Source organism: Cervus canadensis, chromosome 22 (assembly GCF_019320065.1).
Source record: "Cervus canadensis isolate Bull #8, Minnesota chromosome 22, ASM1932006v1, whole genome shotgun sequence".
Classification (NCBI taxonomy): domain Eukaryota; kingdom Metazoa; phylum Chordata; class Mammalia; order Artiodactyla; family Cervidae; genus Cervus; species Cervus canadensis.
This window is the reverse complement of record NC_057407.1, coordinates 16,880,444-16,906,603: the sequence shown is the minus strand read 5'-3', so window position 1 is coordinate 16,906,603 and position 26,160 is coordinate 16,880,444. Positions and strand designations below refer to the sequence as shown.

General features: G+C 34.2%; 1 protein-coding gene across 2 annotated transcripts in view; it reads left to right on the top strand.

Moving 5' to 3' along the window:
- The window catches only part of DENND6A (DENN domain containing 6A), a 49,450-nt gene extending 24,018 nt beyond the window's left edge, over nt 1–25,432 (top strand). Inside the window, exons 4-20 of one of the 2 annotated variants that reach the window (XM_043442743.1) lie at nt 827–939; nt 3,090–3,170; nt 4,305–4,410; nt 5,008–5,087; nt 6,150–6,212; nt 7,008–7,063; nt 9,599–9,721; nt 10,228–10,323; nt 12,322–12,416; nt 17,801–17,866; nt 17,954–18,060; nt 18,589–18,678; nt 20,530–20,583; nt 20,690–20,799; nt 21,002–21,104; nt 22,472–22,546; nt 23,050–25,432. In XM_043442743.1, coding sequence (XP_043298678.1) covers nt 827–939; nt 3,090–3,170; nt 4,305–4,410; nt 5,008–5,087; nt 6,150–6,212; nt 7,008–7,063; nt 9,599–9,721; nt 10,228–10,323; nt 12,322–12,416; nt 17,801–17,866; nt 17,954–18,060; nt 18,589–18,678; nt 20,530–20,583; nt 20,690–20,799; nt 21,002–21,104; nt 22,472–22,546; nt 23,050–23,181 — 1,550 coding nt within the window. In that variant the 3' untranslated portion in view covers nt 23,182–25,432. The remainder of the gene's footprint in view (nt 1–826; nt 940–3,089; nt 3,171–4,304; nt 4,411–5,007; nt 5,088–6,149; nt 6,213–7,007; nt 7,064–9,598; nt 9,722–10,227; nt 10,324–12,321; nt 12,417–17,800; nt 17,867–17,953; nt 18,061–18,588; nt 18,679–20,529; nt 20,584–20,689; nt 20,800–21,001; nt 21,105–22,471; nt 22,547–23,049) is intronic. The other variant, XM_043442744.1, reaches the window with a different exon arrangement.
- The last annotated feature ends 728 nt before the right edge of the window (nt 25,433–26,160 follow it).

Genomic DNA, 26,160 nt, shown 5'->3' with positions numbered 1-26,160 from the left:
CTGGTGACCAACCATTAGTTCTCTGTATCTGCAAGTCTGCTTTATTTTGTTAGTTTTGCTTACAGTTTGTTTTCTTTTTTTCCCTTCACATAGAAATGATATCATACAGTGTATGTCTTTCTGTCTGACTTATTTCACGCAGCGTAAAGCCCTCCAAGTCCATCCATGTTGCTGCAAATGGCAACTCATTCTTTTTTTCTGGCTAATATTCTATTGTGTATATATGTGTGTGTGTGTGTGACATCATCTTTATCTGTTCATCTGTTGATGGACACTTAGATTGCATCCATACCTTGGCAATTGTAAATAATGCTGCTCTGAACACTGGGATGCATGTAGCTTTGCAAATCACTACACTGATTCTTACAATATTAAGTTTCTTGCTTTTCCTTATAGTTTTATCATCCAACTGTACATTCCTAAACACTATAGTTTGCCTGCTTTTAAAAAAAAAAAACAACTATATAAATAGATTTGAACAATTTGTGTTCTTTTGTATTTAGTTTCTTTTGCCCATTATTATGTTTGTGAGTCAACATTACATGCACACAGTTTTCAAAAAGTTTTAACTACATGGAGAAAACAGAATAGGAAAAAGAGTAGAGGGACATAAGATGTTTGTTTTACTAATGACTTTGCCTCTAACTAGAAAAGATGGCTTTGAGCAAATCACCGAAACTGTCAGGGTCTCCTTTTTCTTCTCTAAAACATGATAGAATGGGTTTCAATAATTGATAGGACCTCTTTAGCTCTAAAATATAGTGAAACTGGATAACTGATGTTAGACTGTGCTGTCCTTAATTTCTTTCATTTTTGTTTTCATTAGGTTGTCTTGGAGATACCCAGTTTTGTTTTAGATTTCGACAGTCTTCTGGGAGGAGGGTGTCACTACATTGTCTCCTGGATCAATTTGACAAAGATTTACCAGTTTACTTAAAGGTTGGAAAAGTAGTAATAGAATAATGTCCATGTGAGAGGAAACTTTAGAACTGAGTTACCGCTTACAGCATTCAGAAATACTGTGCTTTTGTTTTCTTACTGTATTATACTGCTGGATTTCCTAAGTGAGTCTAATTCATTGGGATTTAGTATGTCAGTGAAAGAGAGTTTTTAAAGTTATTGTTCTTAAAATATATTATAACGCCATTGTGAATAATAGAAATTAGAATGTTGAGGTAATTTTCTTTCACTTGTTAATAGCTTTTTGTTTAGATGTGGAAGCAGGGTGACTATCACCCAGAGTTAAAGATTCCCTATGGTAATCCCTACCGGCTTTACAGTACAATTATAGTTGTCTCTTTCTGATTTTTAAATGAGCTTTGGTTTACAGTTATTGTCTGCTAAAAACAATGTTAATAATTCAGGTGATTCCAGAGTGTGGAATTTCTGTGTGGTACAGTAGTTCACACTTTAACTGCATGAAGAATCATTCTATCTGGATGCCCTACTAGCACAGCCAATAAGAACTTGACATCTTTTCCCTCAAATAAATATTTACAGCTTACCTTCCATGTTCTACCAATGACCCTAATCTTTTTCCAGTAAGCAAAGCCTTTAAAAAAAAAGTCTTTAAAATCCTTAAAATGTCTCTTATAGCCATCTCATCCTTTCCATGACCTTGGCTATCACTACTAACATATTCTTTCAGCTGCTGATAGCTTTTTTATGTTCTTGGCATTGTATCAATAAGTGTATATTATCTTAGTAATGAGATTCCCAGGTGGCTCAGAGGGAAAGAATCCACCTGCCAATGCAGAAGACAGTTTGATCCCCAGGTCAGGAATATCTCCTAGGTGAGGAAATGGCAACCCACTCCAGTATTTTTGGTGGGACAATCCCATGTACAGAGGAGCAGGGGGTGCTGCAGTCCATGGGGTCAGAGAGTCAGAAGCGACTGAACATGCACATCTTATTAATCCTCCCTATATTGTTCTGAGAGAGTTCCTTTTGCAAACTTGAGGGCTACTGAGGATTATAAAATTTGCCCAAAGACACCCATCTCCTCTCTTTTTCAGTGCAATATATTTTATACAGTGTTCCTAGCTAAAGTGTACGTAATATATTACATAAGACAAATCTAAAATGATTACCTATTGCTTAATGAATAAAGAGCTAATGATAGTACTGTTTCCTGGTTCTCACTTTTTAGGCCTTCCAGGATAAAACTTTACCTTTTGAATTTCCAGCTTAATCTTCTTTCTATACATGTGTCATATTTTAGCTAAATTGAACTATAGCCTTTCCCTGAGGTAGCTTGTATTTTTTTGTCATTCAAAAACATCTGCCTCTGTGAAATCTTTACTGATCACCATAGACAGGTAATCTCTTCCCCCTTGGCAGAGGGGGAAGAAAACTACTTTGTGCTTTTTTCATGGTACCTGCCCTCCTTTTACATAATAGTCATTTTTGTACTTTTCTTCTCTCTCTTAGTTTGTGATCTTCTTAAGGAACTATGTCTTAGGCACCATTTTATCTTCTCTAACACAATGCCTTATTCAAAGTAGGTGGTCAATAAATATTTGTTTAAAGAATAACAAAGAACTGGGCCAGAGTTTATTCCATTAGGATATAAAAACTTGGCAAGTTTTTTTGGAATGTAATTGCCTTTCAAATTGTATGTTGATAAACATTCCAGTGTTTCATTATTATTGGGTGAAAAATATAACAGTGTATATAAGATTCAGATTAGCGTTTAATTCCTTTTAATTTCTCTCTTGAAATTTTGTATTAGAATACCTCAAAAATTGTAGGCAGATTTTTAAAACATTAAGTGTACCATTGGGGAAAGCAGAATTTGATTATTTTCAACTCCGTTAACAGCTACAGATATAAATAAAGAATATAAACATTAAGTTGTAGAAGATAAATCTGTATGTTAGCTTTGTACATTAAGCTATAATTATTTCATCTTTGGGCAAGTTAGCAGGTTTCTATCTGTCAGTTATTACCATGATTGTTGTTTACATTGGTGGAAAAGTATAACTAGCTTTTTGTGTACACCTCATATCTCAGTTTGAGTTTATAAAGGAACTTGCCATTAATAGTAAAGAGTTGATATATATGTATGTTTTTTGTCACTTCTTTCATAGAAAGATCCTGCCTATTTTTATGGATATGTGTATTTTCGACAAGTTCGGGATAAAACTCTAAAAAGAGGCTATTTTCAGAAGGTAATTTTCATATATATTAGTGGAAACATTTTTACATCGTAGTTAGAAGAATAGAAATTACTAGAATGAACAGTCTTTAAAGTTTCATATTTCATCTTTAAACATACTGGAATTTATATTTTATCTTTTTTTTTTGGATTGTAGACATCTGCCCTTAAATTTTTAACTGCTGTTGAATTTTGCCTTTCTGCTATCTATGTGCTAGATTCCTGACAGTTAGTTACAGTTACTGTATGAAACTGTCAAAACTCAGAAGAATCTTTAATTTTCACATTTTAGAGTAAGTGAAAGAATGAACAGATTGTGATACAGTTACAATGAATAAAAGTCTGCAGTATGTTTTTTTGAAGAGCCGCTAAATATACTTGACCAACCTCTTAGGCATTACTGCTCCCACTCTAAATGCATAATTTTTTTGTTTCTATATATATGTGTATATATATATATATCAGTTAGTTTCTATCTATCTATCTATCTATCTATATCTATATATATATATATATCAGTTAGTTCCAGTTTGATCCCAGCCTACAGGGACACACTGTTACCTACTGTAACTAGAACATGCCCTGGCCATGTATTGATGCTTGATGGAAAGGTGAAAAGTAATTTTCAAGAAAAATAGATTTTAAAAAAAATCAACATAATCCATATCTGAAGTGATCACAGAATATAAAGTGACAATTTTTAAGAATGTGGCTAAAGCCATTGAGCCCTAAAATATAACAGTCATAGGTTTTAGTTTGAAAAAGCATCATCATTTGCATTTTCTTTATTAGGAAGAGTTTATCTGGCTAATTCCTGATGTTGCTTTGCTGACAAAAATAGTAGCTAGGCTTTGAAATTATCCATGATATTGATTTGTTTATAGGAAATTCTTTTTCCTGGAGAGCAGAAAAATATGTGACTATGTGTTTATGTAGTAATAAGTAAAATGTAGTAATAAGGTTAAACTTCAGTGTTCTGCCCCTCTGGTTTTATATTCCTTTTAACTATCTACTGTCAACGCCTTTTTATTTTAAAATCCATACTTTTTGCTGAATTTGGCTTGTTAGTAATTGAGTGCATAAGAAATTACAAACTTAAATTATAGTCATAGGGAAATTAAACATACTGTTTTTTTTCCCCTTCCAGTCCTTGGTTTTGATCAGCAAGCTACCTTATATTCATTTTTTTCACACTGTGCTCAAGCAGATAGCACCAGAATATTTTGAGAAGAATGAACCTTATTTGGAAGCAGGTAAGTTAAACACTGAATGAGTTATGTTCCTCTATAAAGGAGTTTTAAAATTTTTACTGGAAATGAGTGAAAAAGAATCAGTTAAGAATTTTGAGGGCTATGTGATGGAGAGATGTCAAACTATGCTTCTGGCATATTTACCTACAAACAACAAAGATGCTATCTTTTATTATCTCCTTTTGAAATACAGATGATGCTTATTTTTTGGATAATGAACAAATACTGAGTTGCCAATTCTGATACTTAGAGTACTATTAAACAGAAACCCTATGTCACTTGATACAGAAAGAAGACTTCTGCTAGGTTGTGTGCTTTTGTAGCTGATTTTAGTAGTAATAAATAAGTAATAATAAATAAACTTCTTTTAAAACCTTTTAGTGTCAAAGCATGTGTTAGCCAATTTATATCCTAGAACGTTGGTGTGTATCTTGTGAAATATAAGTTATTTCAGTACTTTTGCCATTTATCTTCCATCCTTCCCAGTATATTTTTTCTGCCATATAGAAAGCAAAAAGTGGAGTTCTAATTTCTAATGTTCCATTTTTAATATTTTAGTATTTCCACTTATACTAAAGAAATATTTTACTATATTTTCAGCTTGTAATGATGTTGATCGATGGCCTGCACCAGTGCCAGGGAAAACATTATACCTGCCTATTATGGGGGTAGTAATGAAGGTAATGATAGCCTGTATTTCATTTGTCTCTTTTTTTAAAGAACTGTAGGAAGTTCACACATGCATTTTGCTTTTTAACTTCCTAATAACATTCAGTCCTATTGCTGCTTTCACTTCTTTGTCATTGATGTAAGGAATTGCAGAGATACCACAGTTTATCCTGCTGCACAAAACTGTTTGTCACACAGCTCCGCAGCTCACAGTCCTGTTTTCATCCTGTCGGGTGTGAGGATGGTGGTGTTATTCTTGTGTAATACTTGTGAATGTGAATGCCGCCTCCTAGAATTGTACAGCTTCCTGGTCCTCCAGAGATGGATGGTATCGCAGAGCACTTGTAGAATTGAGTGTGAGTTAGTAAAATTTAAAAGAAATTAGGAAAGCCATTGATTCTCAGTCTTATGAAATCTTTTTCATGGGTCATTTCAGGCTAACATGTCCGTCTCTGGGTGTTGTTCTCTGGGAAGCTGTGTGTTTTTTGTTTTTAATAAAATGAATTAACATTTTGTTCTCAAGGTTTGTGTAAATGTGCTCTAAGTGCTTTTGCAATTCATTTTCAAGTTGGACTTATTTTTGGCAATGTTCTCGCTTTAAATGTACAATTTCTGTTCTGTTTTTCTCCCCCTCCTAAATAATCAAAAGTTGCTCTTGGCTGAGAGTTCTCATGGTTCCCTGTGAGATATATCCCGTAGTTTGGCAAGCTTGAGAGGGTGTGTTTGGGTGTGTGTATATTAATGAAGCGAAGACTGGAACAATAAGCAGGAAGCGGTATGTAGTTGATGTTCTTTTCTATTTTTCAGCACATTTGCTTCTCAGTGGGTTAGTGATTTCTGTGTGTGTGGGAATGTGGAGACCTTGGTTCACTTACCTTCTGCTGTGACTGAAAATATATACAACTTTTATTTTGAATCTGACGTAAGTGTTTTATTTTCATGGCTTTTTAGGCATTGCTGAGTATACCTTTCAGCTACAGGACAGACTGAGTGCTTCCGATCCCTCCTTGTAGTGGCTGCTGTATAAAAAAAGGTCATTCTTTTGTAGCCAGAGTTATTTTCTTCTCTTTCAGGTCCGGATTCCCACATGTCACGACAAGCCTGGGACAACTCAAATAGTGCAGTTAACTCAGCAGGTAGTATGGTACTGCGGTAGAATAATCCAGCATATATAGTCTCTTTATCAGAAATTTTCAACTAGCAAATTTAGAATTTCTTAGATTTATGTTACATTTCTGAATATCACTGAAATATCCCATTAAATAATTTTTAATGAATTGATAATAAACTTCCTAATGTTGCTCTGATTTTTGTTGTTGTTCTTTCTCTGGTAGACACTGGAGAACTCAGAATTTATACTGTAATTGTGAGGACAAGGAAAAAACTATCTTTTGAAAAAGATTAAACAAGGTTTGATTCTAACAAAACCTCTAATCTTAGAAGAATGGTCAACAGACTTCTGTTTTGAGGAAACTTAATCAAAAGGATGCTGTAGTTATGATTGCCTTTCATTTTCCCCACAGTTACATTTGTTTGTGGGTGGGGATAAATTTTTCATTTGAAATTATTTAACTGGTATATTAGCACTTCCATTGTTCTTTGAATTAAATAAAAATGGAGAGCAATAGGAAAACTAATTTTGCCTGTTGTATGTATCAACTAGTATTATGGAAGTATTTCATACAGTTGAGAATTAATCTGACATCTGACTACGAGATTAATGCTTTATCTGTGGAATCTGTGTAATTCTTGACCTTCTGCTGTGTTGGGGGAGACTGATAACACCCATTCTCTTTATGGCTGCTTCTGGAGGAAGAGAATCCTAAAAGACAGAGAGGGCAACATGTCTTACTGATCATGAGTTAGATTTTAAAAACCAGTTTCTGTAAATTTCAGTGACATCTTGTCTATTTGTCTTTTTTATCTCTTAGGGAGATGCTCATATATCTGTTATTTTACCTACTGTTCATGAAGTAGATCTTTTCAGGTAAAGAATAAAAAATTTTGTTAACTTCCTTGTCTCATTTGCTTTGTGATATTGTTATTAATTTCTTTAGAAAATGAATGTTCCTATATCAAATGTGGGAAAAATTGGAAAAAACCGTCATTATGTTTCACATGTTGTAAATCAATGATTCATTCCTGACGGCACATCATTTGCTTTGACTCCTAGGAAAATTTGTATATGGACAGGGTATTACATGGTAGAAACAAATTATTTTTTTGTTGTTTGGTTGGGTGTGAGAATAGTAAATGATATTTTTTTTCCCAGGGATCGCTTTTTTGGGGGACTTGCAGGTGGATTGGGAGCATAAAGCATGATTCTCCAGAATGGGAATATAAAAGTGGTACGAAAGAAAGATTTTAGCATTTTAGACATTTGGCTCTGTCATTTCCCTACAGAGCCCTCACTATAGTAATTAACACTGCAGTTAATTTAATGCGTACCACCAGTGTCTATTAGAGGTTTCCTCTCTTGAATATTTAATATTTATCTCCCTCTCAATAAAAATTACTTTGTATAACAGATATTACTAGTACAATACAGAGCTTTCAGAGAGTGCTTCATCTTGTAACTTTACTTCTTATCTGTTTGTGCCCTTACTAATAACATGTTGAGGGCAGGAGGAGAAGGGGACGACAAAGGATAAGATGGTTGGATGGCATCACCGACTCAATGGACATGGGTTTGGGTGGACTCTGGGAGTTGGTGATGGACCAGGAGGCCTGGTGTGCTGCGGTTCATGGGGTTGCAAAGAGTTGGACACAACTGAGTGACTGAACTGAATAACATATTACTATACTTCAGAGAAGAACTAGTTTGCAACTTTGATGCCTTAAGGGCATCCCGCAATTTAAGTCAGTTGGTCAGATATTTTTCATATAGGTCTTTTCCATTTTTCCTTTGCTTATTTTAAAATTTTATATGTATATATGATATGTATAAAAATTATTTAAAATTATATATAATTATATACATTATATGTTTTAAAAATTTATAAATTTTATATATTCCACTTTTCTGGAAGCTCATGATTATTTCAAAATTTTATGTATTTATATAAAATTTATACATCTATATAAAATTTGGAAACAATCACAAATTTACAGGAAAGTGGTAAGTACAGTACAGAAAACTTTTTCTTCATAGAACCAATTTATAGTCAGTTGAAGACCTGATGCCGCAATCTTCCCTTAATACTTTAGTGTCTATTTTCTACAAATAAGGACTCAGTGCAGCCATAAACATTGGGAAATTAATAATGATAATACCATCTCCTACTAAGATCACATTCAAATGTCACCAGTTATCACAATAATATCTAGTTCAGAGCTGTCTGTTGCATTCAGTTGTCATGTGTTTTCAGTCTCTCTTAGTCTGGAACATTTCCTCAGTCTTCCTTTCATGCCCTGACATTCTTGTGGATTACAGGACCATTGTTTTACAGGACATCCCTCAGCTTAGGTTTGTCTGGGGTTTACCTGTGATTATCTTCAGGCTCTCTGTCTTTAGTGAGGAAATAACCAAAGCTTGCCTTCTTACTGATAATGCTTACTTTGATCACTTCATTAGTTTGGTGTTCCCCAGCCTTCTCCATCAATAAGTTTTTCCTTTTGTATTGTTTTTATTTTTGTGAGTTTTTTTTTTTTTTTGCTTTTCCTTCACATATCTTTTCTTGCCTTTGAGTAGTTAAAATTAACTTTCCCCAACTTCTAGCTCACAAATTTGTTTTGTATTTTTATACTTAAAAGGTACTTGTGTTTTTTTTTCTTTCTTTTTCTTTCTTTTGTGTATATGTTTTCAACTAGGTACATCAGTTGTGATTTTTATAAATAGATAAGTAGTTTTCCTCTAATCTACTAGGAAAAATTTTGACCCAGCTAGGAGGAAATTGCTAAATTAGTAAAAGTTACTAGACATAACTTAGGCTAGGTAATGTACCAGAGTTTTGTTCTTACATGCTTCTATCTAATTCCAGGGCTACTGTAAAAATGTGCAGCATTTCTGTAGGGAGAGGATCTTCCTAGGAAATCATTCTGTTATTTGGCACTAGAACCCCACTCCATTGTGATTTCTTTTCATCCGTCCTTTAATGTTGAAAGCATTGACATTGAAATTAAGTGCATCTAGTAAACATCCTTTAGAAAATTAATTTTTTCTTGTTTCCTTCAGCATACTTAAGAAATTCAAATGTAACAAAGCAATATTAATAAACTAGGTATACCGGATGGTATAGTAATTTAATAATTATCTTGTATGCTTTTATTAGCCATTCTGTGTGTCAGTATATTACATTTAATTTTGTAAAAATTGGAATAAAATCACTATATATTTTATGTGGATAAAAGGAACTTATATCTCTATGCATCACCATATTCTGTGTAAACAGATTTGTATATCAGTTCAAGGTATTCAGAGCTATAAGAGTTGTATTAATATGAAGTTTTTAGAATCACTGTATAGGAACTTAAACCCTGGATGGATAAGTAAGACTGTCTCTTCTGTGTAAACACCTTCCAGGTGTTTCTGCCCAGTTTTCCTTCATAGTCAGATGCTTTGGGAGCTGGTGCTGTTGGGGGAGCCCCTCGTGGTCATGGCACCGTCACCATCAGAGTCTTCAGAGACTGTTTTGGCACTTGTTAAGTGAGTATATTTGGTTCCTGATGGTGATAGTTACAACACTTTACCATCTGTGATTGTTTGCACACTCATTGCATCGATCTACACAATAACCTGTGAGAAGGTAGTACTCGTTATAGCACCGTTTATTCGTGAGAAAATTAATTCAGGCTCCATTAGGGCTGGAACCATGTTTTGTTTTGTTTTTTTTCTGAATAATAGGCACGCTCATTCACTCACATAAAGTTCGCACCTGATATCCGTAGTGCGAATGTTCAGTGTCTAGTAAAAGGCACGTAGTTAGTGAATGACAGAGTCAGAATTTCACCCCAACTTCTCTTGAATCCAGTGTGTTTTCTTTATTTTAGCCACCCAGTAATTACATATCACCATTTGTCCTGAAACAAGCTTACCATTTATTGAAACAGACAAGTGATCTCACTGGGGTAAACTGTGTGTAGAGGTTTTATAGTTATTGTGTAGGGCCTTTAATTTCTGTCCTTTGTTTACATGTGTTTCTTGCTCCACAGCTGTATTTCTCCATTAAAGTACTTCAGTGATTTCCGACCTTATTTCACTATTCATGATAGTGAATTCAAAGAATATACTACCCGTACTCAAGCCCCGTGAGTAAACAAAATAACTTCTATTGACCAAATATTAACCTTTATAACCAAAGTATTCAGAATTATTTTTGGTAATAATTTAAAAGTTTAAATTTTGAACTAATTGCCAGATTGATTTTGTAAAGGTACTTTTGAGGAGCAGCTGGTAATAATTTCACATTTCAAGAGTCAGTATCTTATTTTCTGTAAATGATCTGCTTTACCGGTGGAAGCCATAATTGTCATTAATAGCGAGCTACCCAACTATGCTTTTAGTTCTATCTTAGTTCTTTACTTCACAACCTCTTACAGCATCAGTTATCTTTTCTTGCTCTGTAACTTCCTCTTTCTTCCCCTTCCTCATTAAATCACCATGCAAACATATAAAAATTCTTCTCAGTCTATAAAAAGGGAAAAAAATATCTTACCTTTCCCCTTTAGCTCTTGCTTTATTGCTCACCTTTTTTTCATAGCCTAGTTTCTAGAATAACAATAAAAATTTCCATTTACTGCCTCCACTTCTTGATTTCCTAGCTGCTTCTCAGTTCATTGCAAGTTGATTTCTCCGTCTCTGCTGAAGTTAAGAAGACCCTTCTCACTGCCTTGAGCCTGTGGACACATTATTGCCCTGTTTTTTTCCTGCCTTCCCTTTTCTCGTGACATTCAATCCATTGACCTTGAAAACAGTTTAATCTTTGATGCCATCTCACCTGACTGTCGGGTGGTGCGCTGTCTTCTCTGCAGACTTCTCTTCCTCTGCCAACCCCTTAAATGTTGGTGCTCCCCAGTATTGTGTTCTGGGTTCTGATTTCAGACCGATAATTCTTTCTGAACAGTCTTATCTGTACCCACAGTCTCTGTTAACACCTACATAATGATGACTGAAATTTACCTTCCTAGTTCAGATCTTTGCAAGGTCTCGACCTCTATCCAGGTTTTTGTTGTTTTTTACTGTGTTGCCACCTGGACATCTAATGGCACCCAAAACTAAACATGTTCAGACTGATATCTTTTTTTCTCCTCATTTTCTCCCCTCGTTCCATGCCTCTTCCTGTTTTCAGGAATGGTGCTTCTTTTTACTTAGTTATCAAAAACCTGAATTGTCATAAATTTCTCCTTTTTAATATGCTCCACATAAAGTTTACCCAAATTTTGCCAGTTCAACATGCTAAAATATCTGTCATAAATTTGTTATCTTTTTCCAAAGCTCTTTTCCTAGTCTTACTATTTCTAGTCTTTTTCATATCTGCTGTTTCTTTTTCCCAAACTTCTTCCCCTTTTTGTAGAGCATCTTCCAAATCCCCCAACCAAGTGATCTTTCTAGTAAGTACATTTTTATTTATGCAACATTCCTCTACTTGGTTCTCTAGTAGCTTCTATTTGCCTGCAAGATAACATCTAAATTTCCTAGCATATAAAGTTGGTACTTAATGATCGGGCTAGCATCTGCCCATCTGCTTTCATTTTGAACTGTTCACGCTTCCAGCTTTGTGCTTTAAGAATGCTGAACTATATGTAGTTTTACAAATAGACCATGATCTCACTTCATGGCTTTGCACATACTATACATTCTCATGTATCACTTTTTTTTCTTTTATACCCTTGACAAAAAGTTCCTGTGATAACTTATATCCTATTATATATCAACTATACTTCAAAACAAAACTCCTATTCATTTTTCATATCTCTGTACACATGTCATTGTTTTAGTGAATCTGTCCTTTAATCCCCTGGCAGATATAGTTTCTCCTTTGTAATTCTTGCACATTTTATATCACCTTCACTGTATTCTAATTTCTGATATTATAATTGGGTATGTATACCCTTTTTCCTGTGTGGTGTAAGAAAAGCCATGTCTTTTCATCTTTATGTACCTCATACCAAAAATAGTACCTGGCATGTAGTTGATACATAGTACCAGTGAAGGAAAAAGATTATCTATTGTTCACCCAAAATAAATTGTAAACTGATGGAACATGCGTTTTTTGGTGACTCTGGTTTTGTTCTGTTTTTACGTAGGCCCTCAGTCATCTTAGGAGTAACCAACCCTTTTTTTGCAAAAACACTCCAGCACTGGCCACACATTATTCGAATAGGAGACCTTAAACCTGCAGGTAAAGTTCTTGGTGTTCTTGTTTTAGTGTGTAATGTGGATGAGCAGGTTTATTTCTTCCTGTTTGCTTTCATTGCTTGGTTACTTTTTAGTTATGTTGATGGCAAACTTCTTTGAGGCAACTGGAATAAAAGTGGAGAAGAGCATGACTTCCAGTTAAAATATACAGGTTCTTATGTGTGTAACCCATCATATCCTCCTACCAAAAATGCACCTACAGTGTTATATGAATTAATTATAACAAAATGAAACCTCAAAAATTTGAGCTACTCTCTATATATTTATTAGTATAAGCCCAATTAAATAAGATTTTTCCAACACTGCTTGAATAAAACCTTAAAAGAAAGTTCAAGTTACTCAGTTTAACACAAAATTCTCAACTAGGAACTGAAAACAAGAATCATACATTTTTGTGGTACTGATACTGATTAAAGAAGTGGCCACAAGTTGTGCTTTCATTGAAAAAAAAGACATGTAGTACCTTTCCGTGGGCTTCGCTTGTAGCTCGGTCGGTAAAGAGTCTGCCTACAATGCAGGGGACTGGGGTTCGATTCCTGGGTCGGGAAGATCCCCTGGAGAAGGAAATGGCAACCCACTTCAGTATTCTTGCCTGGAGAATCCCATGGACAAAGGAGCTTGGCGGGCTACAGTCCATGGGGTAGCAAGAGTCGGATACGACTTAGCGACTAAACCACCACCACCTTTCCATGGTACCTTTCCATTCATGTTTAATGACTGTTTATTAAGTGAGTAAATAAATTCTAGCCACTGGCAATTTTGTTAACCTAAATGACAGTTTAGTGGTACCTCTGACATTTTCTCACTGGACATTCTTTAATTTTCTATGCAGATAGTTAAGATGTGAGCTATCTAAAATGTTCTTTTAATGATTTTATGATATGTTACTTATAAAGACTTTTCTTTTGGTATTCATGGGTATTTTATTTAATACATTATTTATTTAGATTATTTTATAAAATATCCTTCCTGGAATATAAATAAATCTGATAGACATATTAGAGTCAGGAAATAACGTTTTAAATCCTGTTATTTACAAATATTAGACTCAACCTTAGACTGAAATCCTTAGAAGCCTTATGAAATGGAAAGGGCAAAGGACTTTACCTTGACAGTCAGATCTGTGTGACCTTAGGCAGAACAGCCCTTTAAGCCTTGGATTCTTTGTCTGCTGGGAGAATTAAACACAGTACTTGACACATGGCACTCTGAAAATGTCAATGTCGTTATCCTTTGACATTTCATTAGTGTTCTGTCTGATAATTCAGAGCACAGCAGTGACCAGAGTCTTATCTATGAGAAGATATGGAAAGTTGGTTTTTATCATAATTTAATCTTGATATTTACTTTTTTATTTTAGTCCTATTAATCTAGACCATTTGATTAGTTGTAACATAGTAGACTACTGTTTATTGTCCTTTTTCAATGAGAAAAGGCTGTCTGTTGGGGACGTAAGTATTATTAATAGAAGCTTTTGCAAAGATCGTTGGTAAATTGGCATGAACTGATAAGCGTGCTTAACTTTTTAAGAAAATTGCAAACTGTTTTCCGCAGTGGCCCACCGTTTTACATTCTTACCAACAGTGTATGAGGGTTCCTGTCTCTTCATGTCACATCCCTGCCAACATTTGATACTATCTCTTCCTTTTTTTTTTCCCTAGTGGGTTTGAAATGCTGGCTTTAATTTGCTTTTTCCTAGTGACTACTGATGTTGAGTATCTTTCCATCTACTTATTAGTCATCTGTGTATCTTATTTGTGAAATGTTGATTTAAATCTTTTGTCCATTTTAAAATTAGGTTCTTTGTCTTCTTTAGTTATAAGAGGTCTTTATGTATTTTGGACACAGGTTTTTCTCAGATACATGATTTGCAGATGTTTTCTCACAGTATTTGACTTCTCGTTTTGTTTTCTCAATGATGTCTTTAGAAGTGCAAAAGTACTTAATTTTGATGAAGTCTAGTTTATCAATTTTCTTTATTTCTTTTTTGAATTGACCTTTGATGTTTATCTAAGAACTTGTGCCTAGCCTAAAGTCACAAAGATTTTCTTCTATGTTTTCTTCTAAAAATGTTATTGTGTTAGCACTTATATTTAGGAACCATTCCAAGTTCATTTTTGTGTATGATGTGGCGTTCAGGGTATAACATCATCTTTTTTTTGCACATTGATATCAAGTTGTCTTAGCATCATTTGTTGAAAAGTCTGTTCTTTATCCATTGAATTGCATTGATACCTTTTTTTGAAAATTGGCCATGAATATAAGGTTTATTTCTGGGCTCTTGTTTCTGTTTCGTTGATCTTATTTTTATACCAGTATGTCTTGATTACTGTAATTTTATAGTAAGTTTTGACATCAGGAGATATAAATCTTCACCTTTACTATTCTTTCTCAAAATGGTTTTGTCTCTTCTGGGTTTATTTTGGCTATTTGCATTTCCATATACATTTTAGGATAACCTTGTCAATTTCTGCCCACTGGGCAGAAAACAAAAAAGGTAACTGGAATTTTGATAGGAATATATTTGGTTACACAGGGAATATATAATCAACTTGGGGGAGAAGTGCCATCTTAAAGATACTGAGTTTTTCAGTCCAGGAACTTAGAATGTCTCTCCGTTGTTTAGATATTCTCTAATTTTTCTCAGCAACATTTTTTAGTTTTCAATATACAGATGTAATTATGATGTTAGATGTAGGTTTTTCATAAATGTCCTTCATCAAGTTGAGGAAGTGCCTTTCTGTTCCTACTCTATTGAGAATGAGTATAATGAATTGGTGTTAAATGTTAAATGCTTTTTCTATATCTGTGGAGATCATCATGTGGTTTTTGTCCTTTGTAATAAAGTATATTGAACTAATTGATTTTTTTAATGTGAAACTAACCTTACATTCCTTAAGTAAATCCCATTTGGTATATAGTCCTTTATTATTACTATTACACATAATAATAATATTACACAGAGTGATACATAATTACACATAAGAATATTACACATATTATTATTATTATACAAAGAAAAATAAGCACACTTTCCTGTTCTGTGGGTTGTCTTCACTCTCTTGATGTAGAGCCTTTGATGCACAAAACCTTTAAACTGTGCCGACGTCCAGCTTCTCATTATTTTCCTTCGTTGCATGAAAATCCATTTATCTTTTAATTTATGAGTATTGGGTATATTTCTTGGGATATTTTTCCTTTCTTCCCATTGATCTTGAGACCAAGACCACTGCAAATTTCTCCACAAGTTATAAAGCTTAACAGGTCTGCTTGGAATCCTCACTTTGAAAATTCAAGACTATCGAAGTGGATCAGTAAAACTGCAGAGAAAGTATGTTCTGTCCAATTAGCTGGGAAGGCATAGTGAAACTGAGATTTTGCTCTTCTGGGCCCAGAAGCTTGTAGCTTTATCAGAAATATATATATGTGTGTGTTTGTGTGTGTGTGTGTGTAGTTTTAATCCTGTGGAAGAGTCATTAATAAAGGGATTACTCCTTATGGATTGTACCCAGTTTTAATTCACCCAAATCCTATTAAATGAAGAAACATAATGCTAGGATAATGGTACTTATTAACAAGTATTCCTCAAAGAGAAAGTAATTCTACTACTGAATATTGGATCAAATTATAAACTGAATTTCTAACTAGAAATTGGGTTTGATGATTTCATGAAAGGTAAAACATTTAACACAAATGTAGAAGATTCTTAGGCAAATGTGCAGAGGTGCAATACATTATTAACAATGTTAAACCCCTCTTTTATGTGCTTGTACATAACAGACTTTGAATAAGTATTTTTTAATTAAACATCTATAATTGTAAGACTTTAGTTCATTTTCTGGCATTCTTGTTTTATTTTCCAGACGTATTTGACAAATATCATTTAACCTTTTTTGGCAATAGACTGTGTATATTTACGACTAGTTTTCTGTATGTCTGTTGTGTACTACAGTGTAAGGATTATGGCGCCTAGGGTTAGAGTTCCGTATACATCTTGCATCTGATGAGGTTCCTTGAATCAGAGGGGAATTGTGGCTAGTGAACATTGCTGCACAGGTGATATTCTTGTCTTTGCCCTTAAATATAAAAGCAATGCTGATATGGATTACTCATTTTCATTATTACCTAGAACTTACTGAATGTAAAGAATATGTAAAACCTACTGCTGAATTATTCTCCTCCCTGATATTTGGCTCCTTGTGCACGGGGAATTTCAGGAAATTATATAATAAATGGCATTAGTGGATACAAGAATTGCAAAGTCCTTTGTGATTTGAAGCAGAAGGAAACAGAAAGTAGGCATATAAATATTTAGATTTACTCAAACTACATGATATTCTTTGGGTTCTTAGAGTCAGACGCAGATAAATGACTTGAATTTAGTTATCTGTATAATTAAATATGTATTATATATCTGCATCTTAACAGAAATCTGATGAAAAGCTCCTCTGAACCCTGGAAAGCAAAACCACAAGATAAGATTCAAGATGAGAGACATTCTCATAAGAATTAGTATGTGGGAATATATAGAATAAGTTGATAAAGTAAAAACTGTGAGCTAAAGAATCAAAAACATTCCAGAAATCTGAATGTTTCTGGACTCTCATATTCTTTCTCAATCTGCCCCCAAAGTTTCCTGTCTTTATCTCCTCCAGACAGCTTCAGTAGCTCACTTTCTTCTCTTCCCTTGCCGCACATATCTTCAGATTGTGTTTCTACCCAGGAGAAATATTCAACAATGCACATTTTACCCTCTGTCTTTACTCTGCTTTATGTCGTACTCCTTTGTGCGTTCCCTGGTCAGTAACCGAGTCGAGTCCACTTGTGGCTCAGATTTGTGGCTGTGCCTTCCACGGTCACCGCCTGATGGCAGTGTTTCTACACTGCAGAAGCAGAACTTGGGGCCGTGCCAGGAAAAAAACAAACCTTGAATATTACAACTGCGTGTTAATTTAGGAGTTGCTCTCAATTCTGTTTACTCTTAAATGGCATTATATCTGACATCATATTCAAAATGGTATTTTAGTCATGTTCCATATACTTAGCACAAAAGATTTTAAAGCTTAAGTTGAGTGATGAGAAGGGAAATTTTAAAGTAATGATCAGTATTAATGAAATCAAATATCCATTTAATATAATTTACACAGATTGTTTCTGTAATGCTGTTATAACCCAGTGTTCCTTTTATCCAGTTTTAAAGTACTAGTAATAAACTCTTAAATATCAATTGATGTTAACAAGAATACCTTAGCTGCAACATCCCTGACTAATAAATAACAGCCAGTGGATTATCAGTCTTAGAACATTCCAGTTTTGTGATATGTGAAATTCAAATAACTACAAGAATCTTTATGATGTTTCCTTCAGGTGAAATACCTAAGCAGGTTAAAGTGAAAAAACTGAAGAACCTAAAGACTCTGGATTCTAAACCTGGTATTGACTTTTACTAGTTTTTAAATATATACTATATGGGTAAATAGGTCCTACTGCTTACCTTCTTTTCTTTTCTTTACTTCTTAGGAGTTTATACTTCTTATAAGCCATATCTAAATAGAGACGAAGATATCATAAAACAATTACAGAAGGTGATTACTTGCTCATGTATTAATTTAAATGTTCTTACTCAGGTATGCAATATCCAGTAAGGCAATATGTGCTTTATGTGCAAATGTGAAAAGAGGTCTCTCTTCTGAATGAATGCCTCATAAAAATCAGGAGACTAATGTAGCAGCAATTATGGGCTAGAAATATGGGGGCTTCAGCTACCAACTAGTGCCAGTCTTCCTGAGAACTTAGGAATTACAATGAAAAAATTATGGACTGTACTATGAGGTAGCTTAGTACCTGACAATTGGGATAGTTAGCGTTTTTTTGGAAAATACATAGTATTAATACAGTAAGTATGAAATAAAGATAGTCATTGTGAGCTGATATTTTAAAGGATCGGATGAATATTTTATATTTTGTTCTAAGGATTTTTTAATAGGATATTGCATAGTGAATTTCACATTAAATTACTTCAAGATGAAGTTCTAGGCTTTTTTCATATCAAATAAAAATCCATAAATTTATATATCAGCTAAGCTTCTATAATCATTCATTATTTTCTATTCTCTGACACTAGAGTCTAGGTTCTCATTTTTCCCTCTTTTAAGGGTGTACAACAGAAGCGTCCTTCTGAAGCTCAAAGTGTTATCCTCCGACGCTATTTTTTGGAACTGACACAAAGCTTTATCATTCCATTAGTAAGTGAGCATATATATTTGCTTAACTTAATGATTTGTTGAAGAGCACATGATGTTTTTTCCACCCACCAAAACCTTATCTTAAATTGTTTTGGTTGCTTATGTGTGTAGTGGTTAAAATAGAGCTCTTTGCAAGATACCCAAACTCTTGGTTCTGGTAATTAATTGTGTAATTTTGGTAAGTCACTTCCTCTCCTTGACTCTCAATTTCTTTATGTGTAAAATGTGGCTAATTACACTTTTGCTAAATACTTTTCAGGATTGTGAATCTTAAAAGATAATCATTATGAAATGTTATATAATTGTTGCATTTTGCACCTTAAAATGTTCTACTGGAACTTCTTTCTCTGATATTATTTTCTTGAGCATAATTTGATAAATCTGTTAGCATGTAGTTCTATGATGTAGTTCCTTATGTGTCCTGTTCATTATCTTTTCCTCACAGTCTGTCATATAGTAGCACTCACTCAATAAATATTTATGAAATAAATGACTAGGTGATATGGTTATTCAGTGAAGTTCAGTGGAGCATCATGTTAAATTACTAAAAGATGCCTCACAGTATAAAGTAATAACATGATGTAGTCCTGTTCCAGAGACTGCATTAGAGAGACTCATATAGTTGCTAATGTAATCTATCTAAGAATATTGTAGGAGGGCAACCTGGAAATCTTTGATATTATAGTTTGGGAAGAGATGTCAGGTTATATTGTTCTGTTTCAATCTGCTTGCTTACTTGACTGTAATGCTTAATTAAGAGCATGGGCTAAAATCAAGTAGACCTGAATTCAAGTTCAAATTGTATGAACTTAGGCAGGTTATTTAGCTTTTCAATGCTTCAGTTTCCCAGTAATACCTACCACAAGGGATGGTTGCAAAAATTAAAAGAGATCATGCATGTAAAATGCTGAGTAAACTTTCTGGCACACAGTTACTTGATAAGGTTAATTATTATCATTAAAAATAGATATTTCTGGGACTTCCCTGGTGGTCCACTGTAGTATGACTTCGCCTTCCAGTACAGAAAGTATAGGTTCAATCCCTGATCAGGTAGCTAATATCCCACATGCCTCTTGGCCAAAAAGCTAAAACATAAAATAGAAGCAATATTGTAACAAATTCAATTAAGACTTAAAAAAATAAAAAGGTAATAATAAGTAGTTCCTTGGATTATCATAGATTTAGCTAAATTTGTATTAAAAGTCTGACTTTTCAGTTGAGTCTAAAGTTAGTGTATCTGTTGAGAAGAGTGATGGAGGTGTTGATCTCCATTGAAAGAGCATATGATAAAAAAACTAGGAAGCGTCCACTTTTTTTTTTTTTTTTTTTAATATTTATTCTTGGGTCTTCCCTGGTGGTCCAGTGGTTAAAAATCCACCTTGCAATGCAGAGGACACTGGTTCGATTTCTGGTCTGGGAAGATCCTACATGCCACAGGGCTACTAAGCCCATGCTCTGGAGCCGGAGAACCACAAGTGCTGAAGCCCATGTGCTCTAAAGCTTGTGCTCTGCAACAAGAGAAACCACCACAATGAAGAGCTGCACATCGTAGCTGGAGAAAGTCCATACACAGCAACGAAGCCAAAATTAAATAAAATGTTAAAAATACTCATTTGTTTATTTGGCAGGGTCTTAGTTGCATTCAGGATCTTTAGTTGCAGCATGTGGGATCTAGTTCCCTGAATAGGGATTGAACCTGGGTCCCCTGCATTGGGAGTGCGGAGTCTTAGCCACTGGACCACCATGGAAGTCCCATGCCCACTTTTTTTAAGTAGGTCAGTTTAAACATTTTTGAAGACATCTCTGGGCAAGAACAGCTGACTTTGACTAACTTTTTTTTCTTGGACTTAGGAAAGATATGTGGCAAGCTTGATGCCTCTGCAGAAAAGCATTTCTCCGTGGAAGGTATAACTATATCCTATTAAATTCGTATATCAGTTCTCTAACTACAATTAACTTCCGTGACTATATCCATTTTTAATTTTTAAATTCAGTATGTCCTGTTTTCTAGAGTCCACCCCAATTAAGACAGTTTCTTCCAGAAGAATTTATGAAAACACTTGAGAAAACAGGACCTCAGCTGACCTCTAGAATAAAAGGCGACTGGATTGGACTTTATCGGTTAGTCCTTTTTTTTTTTTCTTTTCTATTTCATCCATCTATAGAGCTTTATTTAAAAATGAAACAAAAAACTGGACTTAAATAATTCTTTAAAAAAAAATTCATTGTTTCATATGGTTTTCCTAGCTATAGGTAGAAAAGGTATCGAGGAGAGGAAGTTAAGTCATATCAAACTTTGTTTTTTAAAAACTTATTTTTATAGGCATTTTCTCAAATCTCCAAATTTTGATGGTTGGTTCAAGACCCGGAGGAAGGAAATGACCCAGAAACTGGAGGCACTCCATCTGGAAGCTCTTTGTGAAGAGGTTAGAAAACAGCGTGTTTGTGTGATGATTAACAGCTATTGAAGATAACTCCATAGAGACTGGAATGTTCTATCTATATCCACTACTTTATAAATAATAATAGCTAACTGTTCTAGATCATGTGTGATATGCCAGGGACTGTGCAGATGCTCTAAGTGGATAAAGTCTTTTACTCTTCGCAGTTCACTGAAGTTGGTATGTTATGATCTGCATTATGGTACATTTGAGGATTACAAATTAAGTGATTTGCTTCAGATCACATCACTGCTAAGTAGTGAAACCAGCAATGTGCTCGAGCCCACTTGCACTGGCTCACAAGAGCGACTTGTGTGCATCTCTTCCTAGTTCTGTATTCAGGGATCTCAGAATGGTAGCTTGAAATCAGCTGCAGAGGAATACTTAGACCACAGAAACTGGCAAAGCTACAACCTAACAGACTTCCTGGAGAACCGGTTGTTAAATAGCATACCACTGGATGAAGTTAGGATTCAAATCCAAGCAGTCTAACTTGATATGTTTTCCACCGTGCCTTATTCACCTTTCCCAGTTATTATTGATACATCTTTCCTGTATTTGGACTTTTCCACATTCTATAAATTGTCAGCAGACTATTTTAAGTTAAGGTATTTTTAAAAATATAAAGGATAGAGACTTCCTGGATGGTCCAGTAGTTAAAAATTCGCCTTGTGGTGCAGGGCACGTGGGTTTGATTCCTGGTCTTGGAACTAAGACCCCATATGCTGCGGAGCAACAGCCTGTGCTGCACAAGTGCCCTGCAATGAAAGTTCCTACAGACAAGTGAAATAAATTTTTGTTAAATATACAAAGGATAGTCTCAAAGTGTGTTTAGCTTGAGGTGAGTTAGCCTCAGTTTTAACTTTCTAATCATAAATTCCCAGTGACTTTCAGAGAAAGAATACCGTGAAGATAACCACAGATAAGCCCAGGAAGAGATTATTTGAAGATACAAAGTCTATATCCAGTAATATATTCATATTCACAATTATCTTGATGTTAGTTGATATTCCTTATAAATTACTCACTACTTACGGGTGGGGGTTAGCATTGTATCTTCAGTTCCAAATTTGTTTTTCTTGATTGATCTAAAAGGTGCACTTCAGAAAGGAATTTCTTACATACTGTTTTACTTCCAAATACTAGACAGTCATTCTGGCTAACATCAAAAAGTATCTGATTCTCACTGTCAGAATAAATATCATGTACAGAATTATTCTTACACTGTAACTCTGTGTCTGGGTTAAAACCCTGTTCCTGTCCTTCCTTCCTAGTAGCTTTGCCTATTAAAAGAGCATGATTTCAATATTATTTTGAGTATTTATTCATTTGGGATTTGTTTATTCTTCTAGGACTTACTTCTCTGGACCCAGAAACACACAGAAGTAGAAACAGTGGACCTTGTATTGAAGCTAAAAAATAAGCTGGTATGTAGCTAAAACGGCCAAAGATCCACGAGGTTATTTTGCTTTCATTTGAGGTGGTAGTCTGCGATGTATCACAGAAGTAAATTTTTAAATGAGAGGACCTATGTATGACTGGTCGGTTGATGGTCACTAGACTGAAAATACTTGTCACTCAAGCAGATCATAATGAAGCCATATATATATATATATATATATATTTAGTTATTTACATGGAGTCTAATGAGCTCTACAGAAAACATTCTGATGTATATTTAATACCACATGGTCTGTGCTGGTATTATCTATGTTAGTATTACATAGAAGCTTTTTTTTTTTTTGAACTCAACAATTGTACTGTTAAAGTGTCATGTTCTTTGTTTTTTTAAAAAATAGATTCTGTTAATTCTGGTCTCAGTCTGAAGTTTTCAGATCTTTGACCATTAAAACTGTTTATTTAGAGAATATACTGTGTTAATCCAGACACAAAAGATAACTTAAATGCTTCCCAAATGTTCCTTGTATAGTTACAGGCTGATCGAGAGCATTTACCTGTGAAACCTGACACTATGGAAAAGTTACGGACACACATAGATGCAATTATCTTAGCATTGCCAGAGGACCTGCAAGGCATATTGCTCAAAACAAGCATGACATGATATTTGCCAAGATTTCCCAGCCAAAAGGATTGTACACCATGAAGCATACTGACATTTCAACCAGATGCACAAGCTCTCTCGGAGTGGAAAATAGCGGTGAATGCTCGCTACAGGGTTGAAAGACTATACTGTATAAACAGACATTTTTAGTGCATTATTTTTAAAAACAGATATCTGTGGTTGTTCCACTTTAATACTGAAACACCGAAAGGCATTTCTATATTTTTAATCATGTTCTAAAGTGCTCTTATGAGAGACCTGTGGGGCCATCAGTTTAAGTGATTCCAAACTGCAGTGCTGGCATTGCAGGTATTTTTTTAAATTGGTGCTTCTTTGCCCAATCATGTTAAAAACTCAGGGGGATATAAAAATAACATTCACACTGGCTGTCTTCTTAAGAAGAAGGAAAAGACTGAACTGTCAGACTGTAGTTAGAAGTGATTAATGCTTTTGTAGTGCCTTCCGTGGTCCTACATGTTTCACAGAAGCCCAGCTGCTAGTCTTGAAGCTTTTTCTTAACTTTATTATAATATGTAGTTTTTTATAAGGCATTTTTTGAGTAATCATTGCTTAAAAATATATTTTTTGCCTCCTATTGTGTTTACTATTAGTGGCATTGGTGTTTTTTTGAACTGTCATGTAGGTTTCATTTCATTATTTTCTATACCATTTTCAAATGTAATCTTAGTTTCACTGAAGGGAAGAAGGCATCTAGTATTAATTATGGAAGAGTTTATTTCCTCTCACCCTTTACTAATTGAGCCTGAGTTAATTGGCTTGGATGTCTTTCAAAGACATTCTAATTATAAACCTCATATCAGCTATTTTTATAAACTGAACTGTTCCTTTTTTAAAGGCATTTTTATGCCTTTTGTGTGATAGTCATTTGAGTGATTCTAAGATTGATTTTTAGCATTATTTGTTTGGTAGGGTTTCCCTGCCCCCCCAAATTAATATTTCTCAGATTACTTTCCCTGCTGTTGACATGGGAACTTTTGCCTGAATCACTGTTGTATCTAAGCTAGTTTTGTTGTTGTTTTTGTTTGCTTCTGTTTTGTTTACAGTATACTACCTTGCCAAAAATAGAAGATTGTGGTTTGGTAGAATAAGGTTCTTTCCCTTGGTATTTGAATAGGAGTGTCTTGAAGAAGCCACTATTTAAAACAGGCATCCATGACGTAGCACATATGTGAATTACCCTTTACATATCCAAATTTGGTTGTAGGTCGTAGAAGAAATGGCTTCAGGAGCTATCTCTTAGTCTCTATTGATATAACTCTTTTTTTTTTTTTAAATATAACTCTTAAGGGCACTCCCAGCCTAAGGATGGGTCCTTGGTGTATGTAACTGTGGTCTTCTACCCAAATGTGTCCTTTTCTCATGGATGTAAGTCTCTCGAAGCATACCTCAAAGTCATGGAAAGAATACTGCATTTGAAAGAAGTCATTTGCCTTGGATCACATGAGTTATTTTGTGAAGCAACAGTTGTCCTCATGGAAAAGGGGCAGCGACTTTTATATGCTAAAGTATTTAATATCTTCCTGGGAAACCTTATTTAGGTATAAATGGTCATCTTATTATTTTTCAAAAAGGCGTATTTTAATAATCTTACAATTTATATGCAGTTTGTGACCAGAGTTGGAAAGTTGTTAGTGTCATATCAAGGATCTTTTAAATTATACCACTACAGGATGTATCATTTCAAGTTTATTTTGCACAGCTAAAGAGTAGCAAAGGATGCCAGTTAGCATAATAATTGTATCTGCATATTTACTATACTTAACAGAAAACCTAACACATATTGAAAACCATATCTTACTTACCTGGTTTATCTATTAATTTCAAATTATGTACTTGTAAAAATAAGTTAAAACTGCTTTGGGAACCTGAGAAAGACTGAGTGGTAACTTAATTTTTTGTGTGGTTTTTAAAGTTGTCTTTTTTTTTTTTTCTGAGGAGACCTTGTTAAGATCTAGAACCTGCCATTTAATGTTTATCTTCACCTCACCAGCATCAGAAGGAATCACTGCTTTCAGGGTGTTGTGTAATGCCTAGTGCCTTCTGCTTTCAGTGAAAGGGGTTTTGAGAAGGCATTTATGGTCATTACTGAAAACCTAATTAAAGGCCTTGGATTTTAAAGCCGTTGGATATTTTGTATTATTTCTGAGTAAGACTGGAATGCTTGAAAAAAAATGCAGGGTAAATGGGACTTTTGCATTACGGGATTCCTTTTAGTTTCTAACTTATTTTTCTGAATTCAAATGAAAACCTTTTTCTACTTACTTTATTATGAACTGGCGAATGCTCCATTTTATTAACAGATCACATAATTAAGTGATTTCATATCTTTCCTACCAGCGTACTGATTTTTGTGAAGTGTTCTGATGAAAAGAATTTTAGCTTAATAATCTAGGTATTGTTAGATTCTCCATTTGCTACCTTTTCTTTTTTAACCTTAAATCTCAAATTTCATTTCTTCCTCTTTTTTGCAAGTAGCTAGTATATAATACTATTCTTTGGATTTTATTTTTTAATAAAATATATTAGATGTTCCTCCTTCTTGAAGTTACTAGGTAACATCCTTCAAAGTAGACTATACAATATGTTGCTACATTTAAAAGAAATACCATTAAAATGTGTCCTTTTTTCTCATTTGCTCATAACTTAACTCACTTGTTTTTATACACCTGAATTTTACTTTCTTCAAGCATAACTTTAGGGGAAAAAAATTTAACTAACTTTCTCGTATTAGTCATTTAAAAACAGATAGTTGAAGAAGAAAAAAAAAGTTAACTCATAATAATGACTAAATTATCACAAATAATTTATCTCTTCACATATTAAACATATAGAACTTATATGTCACCTACAACTTGGTTGGATTATGGTATTTATTATAATATCAATAGAAATTAGCATTTGTTAGTAGAGCTTCAAGAATGTTTTTTCCAGTTATTCTTTTTGTTTATTTGAAATAGA